The sequence below is a fragment of the Myotis brandtii genome, unplaced genomic scaffold (genome assembly GCF_000412655.1).
Source record: "Myotis brandtii unplaced genomic scaffold, ASM41265v1 scaffold363, whole genome shotgun sequence".
Classification (NCBI taxonomy): domain Eukaryota; kingdom Metazoa; phylum Chordata; class Mammalia; order Chiroptera; family Vespertilionidae; genus Myotis; species Myotis brandtii.
The window spans coordinates 3,885,434-3,898,036 of record NW_005363938.1 but is presented as its reverse complement, the minus strand read 5'-3'; the positions used below and the strand labels follow the sequence as shown (position 1 = coordinate 3,898,036).

General features: G+C 44.6%; 1 protein-coding gene across 3 annotated transcripts in view; it reads left to right on the top strand.

The window, feature by feature from the left end:
• Positions 1 to 9,682: 9,682 nt before the first annotated feature.
• The window catches only part of SMG1 (SMG1 phosphatidylinositol 3-kinase-related kinase), a 155,816-nt gene continuing 152,895 nt past the window's right edge, over positions 9,683 to 12,603 (top strand). Inside the window, exon 1 of one of the 3 annotated variants that reach the window (XM_014544419.1) lies at positions 9,683 to 9,859. In XM_014544419.1, coding sequence (XP_014399905.1) covers positions 9,771 to 9,859 — 89 coding nt within the window. In that variant the 5' untranslated portion in view covers positions 9,683 to 9,770. The remainder of the gene's footprint in view (positions 9,860 to 12,603) is intronic. The other 2 variants (XM_005871998.2, XM_014544423.1) reach the window with 2 other exon arrangements.

Sequence of the window (12,603 nt, the reverse complement as noted above, 5' to 3'; positions counted from 1 at the left end):
AGTGGACATCCCCCGAGGGCTGCCGGGCTGCCAGAGGGATGTCTGACTGCCAGCTTAGGCCCGATCTCCCAGGGAGCAGGCCTAAGCCAGCAGGTGGAGATCCCCCAAGGGGTCCCAGACTGCGAGAGGGCACAGACCAGGCTGAGGGACCCCCCAAGTGGACAAATTTTTGTGCACTGGGCCTCTAGTTTATTTATAAAATCACAGAGCTAGAGTAATTCCTGGAAGAAATGAGCTTAGGAAACAAGATATAGAGGTAAAGGAAGGGCCCTTGAAGCTTGGAAGTGAAGGTAAAGGTAAGCGCCTGGGAAGTTGGGGTGGGGGGGTGAAGAAGGGAAAGGTGCAGGTGTGCTCCCTGGAGGAAGCACTCTGGATCCTCTGGAAAAAGCGTTTTAAAGGTGGAGATTTTAGGGGAGGTTGCAGGGGAAGATCTCAGAATATTCATCAGGGTCCAGGTCTCCACTGATTGATTGGTCCGCGCCAGGGCAGGGGTCATTATCCAAAGCAGCTGTTCTTGAGGTCAGCCCAGGCTGGTTTTGTTGCTTTTCGGGGCCTGGAGCTGAAATACAACTGAAACCTAGATGTTATCTCTAGGGAGGAAAGGCCAGGGAGTCCAAACCATTTGATCAGCAATATGCTAGGGGAGGAAAGGTCACCCTGGAGGCAAGGTTACACCCTACATTTGTCCTTTGCTCGTCACTCAAGGCCTTCCAACCTGGTGACCTTCTGCACCTGGCCCGTCGTCCCTGATCTGCTCGTGTCTGTCTAACTGCCTACCACAGCTGGGCTCTTCATTTTTAAATAAAGACATCCTTCTCCCCTAGGGAATTCTGAAATAGGTGGTCTCCAGAGGATCACAAGATGAGACCCACACTCCCTGGAATGATTGACAAGGCCCCTGTTTATGTGGCCCCGCCCTTTCTTGCCTAATTCCTCCCATCACTCTTGCCACATTGAATTATGGCTCCACCAGGGCATGTGCAAAGGATGTCACCCCTCCCATCTCAGAGAGTTCTTTGGACATCTAAAATTTGTTGCTTCCTCCAAGATGCCTTCCTGATTCGCCCAGGTCCGCACAGTACATTCTATTCCACCTCCTATGTAGAGCACATTACACCACAGGTGTTGATTTGCCCAAGGGTCCATCTGCCCAAATACACAGCACCTTAGGGTGGGGGCCACGGCTCATGGACCTCCCTACCCTCAGCTCCCGGCCCAACAACCAGAAGGTTCTCAGTGACTGCTGTGACAAGAAGGGAGGGAGGGGAGAGGCACTCACAGTGTCAGCAATGGCCTCTTAGCTTTATCATTTCCACAGTGATGTGCCTGTCCCACTACCAGGAATATGAGCAAAGACAGAAGGATAGCTGCTGCACGGTTGTAATTGAGAAGGGGGGAAAGGAGGAAAAGGGGGGGGGGTGTGGAGGAGGAGAAAGAAGAAGAAGAAAAAGGAGGATATGCATAGGAAAACTGGAATTTTCTGAAATACACACTTGATCAATCCCATTTGGGATGGGAGAAAGCTGGTCCAGGAACCTAACTTTTCATTTTAAGATCTTCAAAACTACTTGAAATTATAATCACAATTAACTTTATAATTACAATTTTTAAAGTCTGTTGACTTAGATAGCCGTTCCTGCACCCCCGAGTGGCACATGCTGAGACGTACTTTCCAGTTTAAGTCCCCAGTGGGGGGTATGCAGGAGGCAGCTGATCGATGTTTCTCTCTCATCTGTGTTTCTAACTATCCCTCTCCCTTCCTCTCTGTAAAAACTCAATAAAATATTTTTAAAAAAAAATAAGTTTGGCCTTGGCTGGTTTGGCTCAGTGGATAAAGCATTGGCCTGAAGACTGGAGGGTCCCGGGTTCGATTCCAGTCAAGAGCACATGCCCAGATTGTGGGCTCAATCCCCAGTGGGGGGCGTGCAGGAGACGGCTGATCAATGATTCATTCTCATCATTTATGTTTCTCTCTCTCTCTCTCTCTCTCTCTCTCTCTCTCTCTCTCTCTCCTTTCCTCCCTAAAATCAATAAAAATATATTTTTTTTTAAGTTTGAATTAATTTGTGGTTGCCTGTGATGGGGAACGGAAAGTAATTGACAAACCTTCCACTCATGGCCACGAGAGGGCGCCCCGAAGCAGCCAAACCCGCTAAGGACCAGGGCGGTCCCAAGGGAACCATTCCGAACAAAGAGCCTTCTTATTTTCAAAAGGCTGATAGGGGTCCCCACAGGGTGTTCACACTCCTTCTCCTCATAAGTAAACGAACATAATTGCAATTTAATTTCTTCCAAATTGCATCAACAATTAAAGAGAAATTACTCCCTCGCCCTTTCTATTTTTTTCTGCAGTAGGCTCCGTGGTAATTTCAGCAGTGTGATGAAGTCCTCTGTGGGGAAGCAATTGGATTGCAATGGCTTGCTCCCTGGAGCTCGCCCACAGGTAGGCTCTGCCTTCTCCGCCTCCTTTTGATTTACTGTGACTCTCCCAACATCTTAATGCATCGTGTTGCCTTTGCTGTCTGATGATAGATGACCTCCTTCCTCAGAACTGGGTATATAAATATGTCTGTCTGTTCCCATCATGATTCACTTTTTCAGGTTCAAAAGGGAGAAAATAGAAAGCTTTTCTCCCGATGCTCCCATCCCCCCGCCTTCCTCCCCTGAAGTGGCTTCTACTGTTATTGCCTCTCTGATCACCTTTTGATCTCAGATCTACAAGCGTTTTGGTAGGGCTTGTGCTGTACCAGAAATGAGTATCGCCTGGCCTGCCCTTCATTCCTCAGTTCTAGGCACTGGGGAAAGCGAGTGGACAAAAAAATAGAAATAAAAATCCTATCCTGAACATTAGGAAACAGTAATGATTCATGTATGATTAAGGAGGCTGAGAAGTCCAAGATTTTCAGTGGGCAAGCCAGAGACCCCGGAGAGCTGACGGGGAACGTCCCAGTCCCCATCTGAGTTTTGGAGGCAGAAGACTAGTGTCCCAACTTGAGGAAAGTCAAGTGGAGAGAGAGGATTATTCCTTACTTACGCTTTTTAACCGCCGTAAGAAATGACTAGATAAATAACGGGTGGTCTATCCATACAATGGAATATTACTCAGCCATAAAAAGGAATAAAATACTGATACATACTACATCCTGAGTAAATCTCAAAAACAGAATGCTAAGTGAAAGAGGCCATCACATATTGTATGACTTCATTTGTATGAAATGCCCAGAAGAGGTAGATCCATAGGCAGAGAAGGTAGACAATGGTAGCCAGGGCTGAAGGGAAGGGGGTCTAGGGAGGGACTGCTTCATTGGTCCTGGTCTCGGTTAGGGCGATGGAAATGTTTTGGAACTAGGCGGAGGTGATGGCTGCACAGCGTTGTGAATGTACTTAGTGCCACTGAATTAATGTACACTTTACAATGGCTACGTTCATGTTATGTGAGTTTCACATCAACTAAAAGGGAAAGGCCCTGCCTTTATAGAGTTTGCATCCTATTGGGAGTAGATTGAAAGTAACCCATAGGTAAATAGATAATATGTCACAGGAGCTCAAAGCCATATGGAGAAGACAGACAAGTCACAAATTATTGCATTCTAGTGTGGGCAATGCCCTGGCAGACACATGCTCATGGAAGAAGGAAATTCCTTACTGTACTGCTATAAAAAAGAAGAAACTTTTACCATGTGCAACAGCATGGATGGAACTGGAGAGCATTATGCTAAGTGAAATAAGCCAGTTGGAGAGAGATAAATATCACATGATCTCACTCATATGTGGGATATAATGACCAACATAATTTGATGAACAAGAATAGATCCAGAGACAAATGGTAGGGGGGGGAAGGGTTAGAGAGCAACCAAAGGACTTGTATGTGTGCATATTAGCATAACCAATGGACACAGACACTGGGGCTGTCGGGGCTTGCACAGGGTGGGAATGACTGGGGGGGGGGCGATCAATTGGGGGTAAAGGAGACATATATAAAACTTAAGACAATAAATAAAAAATAAAATTAAAATAAATAAAAAAGAAGAAAGAAATTCCAGATGATTACACTGTACTATAGAAGTTTCCAGCAGCCGTGGCTGCCGTCCTGGGGTTGAGCTCCAGCCCTGGCTAACTGGCTGTGTGACCTTGGGCAAGTCATGTGTCTTTATTCATTTATTCACAGGAGATACCTAGAATCTACAGAGATGGTGGGTGCTCCCAAGTCCTTCTGTTTTTTCTGGATGCATCCATCTTCCCTGACCATTTTCAAAGTCTTAAATCCTGGTGGTGGTGGTGGTGGTGGTGTGTGTGTGAGTGTTTTAGAATATTTTTAAATTATTTCAGAGAGGAATGGAGAGGTAAAGCGAGAGATAGAAACACAAATGATGAGAGAGAATCATTGATTGGCTGCCTCCTGCCCATCCCCCACTGGGGACCCAGCCTGCAACCTGGGCATGTGCCTTGATCAGAATCAAACCCGGGACACTTGAGTCCACAGGCCAACGCTCTATCCGCTGAGCCAAACTGGCTAGGGCTTAAATCCTGTTTTAACTAGTCTCAATTTGACAACTAGGTCATGTGATGCTACACTGGGGTTTCCAAGAAGCAGTAGGGCCTTTCTAATTGCAGGATGAGAGAGAAAACAGGGGGAGCTCCCGGGATTTCCCAAGAATTCCTACCTTCCTGGCTGCTGCTTCTTAGGGGACTTGGGGCTGTTGGTTTGGGTGACCTGACCATGAATCTCAAGTAGCTGTTCAAAAGCCAATGAAGACCCTGGGGCAGGACCCACTGGAGAGCAATCCCCCAGTTGGTAGTGACACTGAAGATGGGCAAGGCTGGCCCTACCTGTGATGTTCATCCCTGGTTTATTCCAGGGGATTCGGGTGACAAAGTAAACAGTGGCTGCTCCTGTGGAAATTGTGGCTATTGGAGGCACAGGAGTAGTTTATATTTATGTGAATATATATCACATATAGATTGAATTAGGGTCTAACCTAATGACCTCATTCTACCTTAATTACCTCCTTAAATGCCCTCTCTCTAAATACTGGTACTGGGGATAGGACTTCGATATATGAGTTTGAGGAGACACGATGCAGCCCTTAACACTCCCTAACATCCATAAGCATCTGGTATTACTGAGTTCTCCAAAACCAACCCAGAAAGATTTCCGACTCCCTCTTTAGCCTCCCCCTGGTCCAACCACCTTAGTCAGGTGTCTGGCCACTGAATGCAGTTGTCCCCAGAAAGGGATCATCTCCTCTTTGCCACTTCCTGAGTAATGAGCAGAACGAAAGGCGTGGAGGTGACTTATTTTGAAAATTCAGAATTCTATCTTGACCATTTCTGCACTAATAGTAACCCAGGCTGTCCCCTCCTGGGATGTATTAGTCTGGGTCCTCCAGAGAAACAGAAACATTAGGAAACAGTAATGATTCATGTATGATTAAGGAGGAGAAGTCCACCAAGATTTTCAGTGGGCAAGCCAGAGACCCCGGAGAGCTGACGGGGAACGTCCCAGTCCCCATCTGAGTTTTGGAGGCAGAAGACTAGTGTCCCAACTTGAGGAAAGTCAAGTGGAGAGAGAGGATTATTCCTTACTTACGCTTTTTAAAAAATATGGTGGCTTTTTTTTGTTTTGTTTTGTTTTGTAACATTAGGAAACAGTAATGATTCATGTATGATTAAGGGGGCTGAGAAGTCCAAGATTTTCAATGAGCAAGCCAGAGACCCCGGAGAGCTGACGGGGAATGTCCCAGTCCTCATCTGAGTTTTGGAGGCAGAAGATAGTGTCCCTACTTGAGGAAAGTCAAGTGGAGAGAGAGGATTATTCCTTACTTACGCTTTTTTAAAAAATATGGTGGGTTTGTTGACGCTCAACCACTGAGCAACACTGGCCAGGCCCTACTTAGGCTTTTATTCCATCCCTGTCTTCAGGGAATAGGCTGAGGCCCACCCACGTTTGGGAGGGAAATCTGCTTTACTAAGTCTACTGATTCAAGTGTTCATCTCAATCAGAAATGGGTTGATGCTCAACCACTGAGCAACACTGGCCAGGCCCTCACTTAGGCTTTTATTCCATCCCTGTCTTCAGTGAATGGGCTGAGGCCCACCCACGTTCGGGAGGGAAATCTGCTTTACTCAGTCTACTGATTCAAGTGTTCATCTCAATCAGAAGCACACTCACAGACACACCCAGAACAATGTTTGACCAAATATCTGGGTGCCTCGTGGCCCAGTCAGGTTGACACATATAATTAACCATCACCAGGTAGAAACCTGGGCCTAGGAGATTCAAACTTGATTCTGCTTCAGCCACCTGAACTCTCTTGTTGGATTAACATGGTCCTAGATCATAAGGATAGTGAGCCCTGCTCACTGAGTTCCCCTAAAGCTGGGCCATAATGGTTCTCCATAAGTTTTATTGCAATGCCCCTGTCCTTGCACCAACCTTTCAGACAAGAGGGCAGGGCGTGCATGGGGGCTGAATGGAAAAGGTGAGGTTGTAGCTACTGGAACAGACACACTGTGGCAGTGGAGGCAGCAAGAACCCAGGCACCTAGGGAGGAGCACCCTGGACTCCAGGCTCCAGGAGGTACGGAGAAGGAAAGGACATTAACAATCCTGTCTTTCAGAGCCACCTCTAGAGCTGTCCTTTCAAAAGAAAATGCTCTGGTTCCCAAGATGCTTTAAGTGCATTAAGTCTGTCTCCTGGTCTGCTATCCCCCTGCCCCCATTAGACAACTTGGATCATGGTTTGATCACTGTCTACTGAGCCTTAGGGAGAAGTGTGTTGAGAACAGCAGGGGCTGGCCCCAGCTCCTTTACCTTCCACCAAAACCTCTTGTCCATCAACCTCTTGTCCATCTTCCTTCCCATAGGCATTGCTCCATCATTCTGTAGGGTGGACAAATGCCCCAGCTGGCGGCATAGACAAACAGGACAGGTTGGATTGACTGCCCTCTGGCAATTTCTCAATTATTCAAACTGTCCTGGAGACTTTAGGCTGACCAGCTAGCCAGGAGGACATGTTTGAGATATTATCACCATATACCAGTGATGGCGAACCTATGACACGCGTGTCAGAGGTGACACGCGAACTCATTTTTTTGGTTGATTTTTCTTTGTTAAATGGCATTTAAATATATAAAATAAATATCAAAAATATAAGTCTTTGTTTTACTATGGTTGCAAAGATCAAAAAAATTCTATATGTGACACGGCACCAGAGTGAAGTTAGGGTTTTTCAAAATGCTGACACGCCGAGCTCAAAAGGTTCGCCATCACTGCCATATACCCTCTGGCTGATATAGGTTCCACGTGGGAGGCCCCAACAATTGTAAGCAACACTCCCTTTCCAGGAGCATCATGTGCACCCCTGGGACTATACTTCCCGTGTGCAAGCCAGGCATGAGCTTATCTCCCGCCTAAAAACAATGACTTGCACCTATACTGTGGGGGTCGTCATAAAAGATCTTCAAGTGTTTAAGAGAAAGTCACAAATAGATCCTAAAGCCTGCAGATGACCACAGAGATCATGACTCCAAAATGAGGCTACCCTGATATTCCCAGAATGGTACCTGACTTTATTTTTTGCACCTTGTGGGCAGTTATCCCTGTGATGGCAGTCATCCGGTTGGAATAGGTGGCATGAAACTTGTCCCTGACGTTAGCTAAAGTGATCCGTGATACCACTTGGTCCCTAGAAGACATTTAGGTCAGCCTCAGCTTGTTAACCTCCAAGTAGAGTAAGATCTCAGACCCTTCGAAGTTCTTGGCAAACCCACCTAGCATATTTTTATTGAGAACCTACTATTTTCTAAGTACTATTATAAATGTTGGGTCTATAGAAATAAACAAAACAAAGTCTCTGTCTTCATGAAGCTCATAATCTGACAAAATGTGGGAGAGTTGCCCTAACCAGTTTGGCTCAGTGGATAGAGCGTCGGCCTGCGGACTCAAGGGTCCCAGGTTCGATTCTGGTCAAGGGCATGTACCTTGGTTGCGGGCACATCCCCAGTAGGGAGTGTGCAGGAGGCAGCTGATCGATGTTTCTAACTCTCTATCCCTCTCCCTTCCTCTCTGTAAAAAATCAATAAAATATATATTTTTAAAAAGGGGGGCAAGTGAATTGGGGCACCCTTTATGCAATGCAGCTTGGCAGATGATATTTAAGACCTTAGAAATGTGGCTACCGCTCAAGCAATTATAAGAATTCATCCCAAGGAAACCATCAAATAAGTACATAAATATATGTGCCCAAGGATATTTATCATAGCATTGTTTATGGAAGTGTTTTCTAAACTGCTCTCACTCAGGCACTAAGTTCATGGTCTTTGTTATATCCACCTGCCACCATACTATTTTCTTAGTCCTTCCCCAAAGACCTTGACTTTGGTCTTGGTCATGTGACTTGCATTGACTATGGAATATGGGCTGATGAAATGTAAGCAGAGCCTTAAAATAAAATGCCCGTGCCTCTGGGCTTGCCCTCTGTGCCTCTGCCATCTCCATGAGAAGAACGTGCCTTAAGAAACCTGCCGGTCTCAGAAAAGATGTGGGAAGCAGGACTTCACCAAACTCAAGCCCTGGTGCTAAGCCCGACCTAAAACAGTCAATCCACAGTTATATGAGCAAGAAAAAAAATGTTGCTATCCATGCTACTGAGATTAGTACATTGTTCATTACCCAGCAATAGCTGATAAAGATATCCACTATAGTCAAGTATTCTGCTACTTGTACCCAACAGCTTTCTTAATAAATATAAACAAGAAACACAGGAAGAGTGCCTGGAACCTATTAGATGCTCAATAAATATCAACTGCTTTTGTTGTTGTTGTTGTTCATTCTCACCTGAGGATATTTTTCCCATTGATTTTTAGAGAAAGTGGAAGGGAGGAAGGGAGAGGAAGAGAGAGAGAAAAAAACATTGATGGGAAAGAGACACATGGATTAGTTGCCTCCCACACACGCCCCTACCAGGGTTTGGGATCCAACCTGCAACCAGGTACATGCCCTTGACCAGGAATCAAACCCAAGAGCCTTTCAGTGTGCGGGCCAAAGCTCTGACCACTGAAACACACCATCCAGGGCTCAACTGCTCTCTTTTTATTCTCCCACACATTATCATTTCAGGTAAAGGAAGACTTTATTTGAATGTTTAGTTGGCCCTTGAGTTTGGTCTGTGGTTCTTTCAATGGGTTTTCACCTGGAATTTCAATCATTCCCATGTGTCTATTTTTCTAATATCACATCAATTCCAGGCTCCAAGAAAGAAATTAAAACAAGCCCTCAGCAACACAGGTTACAGACTTAACATGCAATGAGCTGAGATTTCTGGCATGGAATTAATAACTATTGCCAAACGTGTTACGGAAAGCGTCAACATACTGACCTTTTGCCCAGTCATAAGAAATATCAAGTTACATCCATTTGTGAACTTTCCCTGGATTTATTTTATTTGTACCTTCCATGTGTGTACTGAGGCTGTGATACAAGGCGGCTGCTGTGTAATGGTCTCTTGCTGCTGGTGAACACCCAGGCCAAACCACAGAGATTGTTTTCATAACAGAGACTCTGACCTCATGACACTGCCCCATTACAGCGACTGTTTTCTACTCAGTGACAGGGGGCTAAAGTGCACTTGGCTTAAGGGTCCTGTTCTTGGGCCGCCGCCCTTTCGGGAGCTCAGGGGGTAGAGCTGCCATGTTGTGTAAGCTGCCCTGCTCAGTCAGGAGCAGGCTGCAGCCTAGACTTGCCGCTGAGTATGGCCCAGCAGTGTCCGCATGAGCTGGGAGCTGGTTAGAAATGCAGACTCTCAGGCTCCCACTCCAGGCCTACGGACTCAGAATCCGCGTGTTATCAAGATCTCCAGGTGAGTCTTTTTTTTTATTATTAATATATTTTATTGATTTTTTACAGAGAGGAAGGGAGAGGGATAGAGAGTTAGAAACATCAATGAGAGAGAAATATCGATCAGCTGCCTCCTGCACACTCCCTACTGGGGACGTGCCCGCAACCAAGGTACATGCCCTTGACCGGAATCGAACCTGGGACCCTTGAGTCCGCAGGCTGACGCTCTATCCACTGAGCCAAACCGGTTAGGGCCAGGTGAGTCTTTTTGTAGTTTTAGAAATTGATATGTAATTCACATACTTAAGTTCACCGTGTTTAAATGTACAGTTCTCTGGTTTTTAGTATAGTCATCACCACTGTCTAATTCAGAACATTTTCGTGACACCCAAACAAACATCACCCCCATCGGTAGTCATTCCCCGCTGCCCCCTTCCCCAGCCCCTGGCAACCACTAATCTCCTTTGTGTCTCTATAGATTTGGCTCTTCTGGACATGTCATACATGTCACATACATGGAATCAAATATTCTGTGACTTCTTTGTGTCTGGCTTCTACCACTTAGCATGATATTTTCAAGATGCATCTATGTTGTAGTGTAACTAGTACTTCATTCTTTCTTATGGGTGAATGATATACCATTGTATGGATACATCACATTTTGTTTATTCATCAGTTGAAGGACATTTATGTTGTTTCCTTTTTTTTGGCTATTATGAATAATGCTGCTATAAACATTTGTGTGCACGTTTTTATGTGGACATATGTTTCCATTTCTCTTGGGTATGTACCTAGAAGTGGATTTGCTGGGGCAAATGGTAACTCCATGTTTAACCACCAGGAGCACTGCTAGACTGGTCCTAACCTGGCTGTACCATTGTACAGCCTCACCAGCGGTATCCAAAGGTTTCAGCTTCTCCCCATCCTCACCAACACTTGTTATTGTCTTTTTCTAATTATGGGAAAATATTTATGACATAAAATGTATCACTTTAACCACTTTTAAGTGTGTAGGTCAGTAGTATTGGTGCATTCATATTATTGTACAACCATCACCACCATCTACCTCTAGATGTTTTCATCTTGCAAAACTGAAGCCCCATCCCCATTAAATAACTCTCCATTTCACTCCTCTCTCCCCCTGGCAGCCACCAATCTACTTTCTGCCCCTATGATTTTGACTATGATAAGTTGTCATATTAGTGAAATTATACAGTATCTGTTTTTTGTGGTGTGTGTGTCTGACATTTCATTTAGCATACTGAATTAAAGGTCCAGTTATCTTGTCGCATGAGTCAGAATTCACTTCCTTTTTACTGCTGAATAATATTACATTGTATGTGTCATGCTACATTATGTTCATCCATTCATCCGTGGATAGAAACTTGAGCTGCATCCATGTTTTTGCTGTTGTGAATAATTCTGCTATGAATATGGGTGTGCAAAATATCTTAGAGACCCTGCTTTCAATTCTTTCAAAAAAAATTGAAATTTAGAATTTCAGAACTAGAATTTCTGCATTATATGGTAATTTTGTCTTTAATTTTTGAGAAGCCAATGTACATGGCTGCTCCATTTCACCTGCCACCTTCCATGCACAAGTGTAACAATTTCTCCTCATCCCCACCAACACTTGCTATTTTCTGGTTTGGGGTTGGTTTTTATTTATAACAGACATTCTAATGAGTGTGAGCTCGTATCTCATTGAGGTTTTGATTTGCATTACCCAATGATTAGTAATGTTGAGCATCAGCATCTTTTCATGTGCTTATTACCATGTGTATATCATTTGGAGAAATGACTATCCAAGTCCTTTGTCCATTTTTTTAAAAATACGTTTTTCTTGATTTTTAGAGAGAGAAGAAAGGAGAGGTATAGAGAGATAGAAACATCAATGATGAGAAAAAAATCATTGATTGGCTGCCTCCTACACGCCCCCTACTGAAGATGGAGCCAGCAACCTGGACTCGTGCCTTGACCCAAAATTGAACCTTGATCCTTGGTTCCTGGGTCAACTCTCAATCACTGAGTCACACCAGCCAGGCCTTTGTCCATTTTTTAATTGGGTTGTTTTGTTGTTGAGTTCTTTACATATTCTACATATTAATCCCTTATTAGATATTTGTTTCATAAATATCTCCTCCCATTCTGTGAATTGCCTTTTCACTGTGTTGATAGTGAGGTTTTTTTAAAATATATTTTTATTGATTTCAGAGAGGAAGAGAGGGAGGGAGAGGGAGAGAGAAACATCGATGAAGAAAGAAAATCATTGATCGGCTGCCTCCTACACTCCCCCCACTGAGGATCAAGCCTGGAATCCAGGCATGTACCCTGACCGGGAATCGAACCATGACTTCCTGATTCATAGGTCGATGCTCAATCACTGAGCCACATCAGCCCGGTGATCCTTTTAATGTGTCATTGAATTTGGTTTGTTTATATTTTGAGGGCTTTACATCTATATTCATTGATATTGGCTTATAGTTGTCTTTTCTTGTAATGTCTTTGTCCAGCTTTGGTGTCAGAGTGATGCCAGGCTCATAAAATGAGTTTAGGAAGTGTTCCCTCTTCTTCTACTTTTTGGAAGAGTTTTAAAAAGATTGGTATTAAGTCTACAACACAGATGAACTTGGAGGACATTGTGCCAAGTGAAATAAGCCAGACACAGAAGAACATATACTACATGGTCTCATATCAGGAAGCTAAGGCACTCAGACTCATAGAAGCAGAGGGTAGAATGGTGGTTTCCAGGGGCTGGATGAAGGG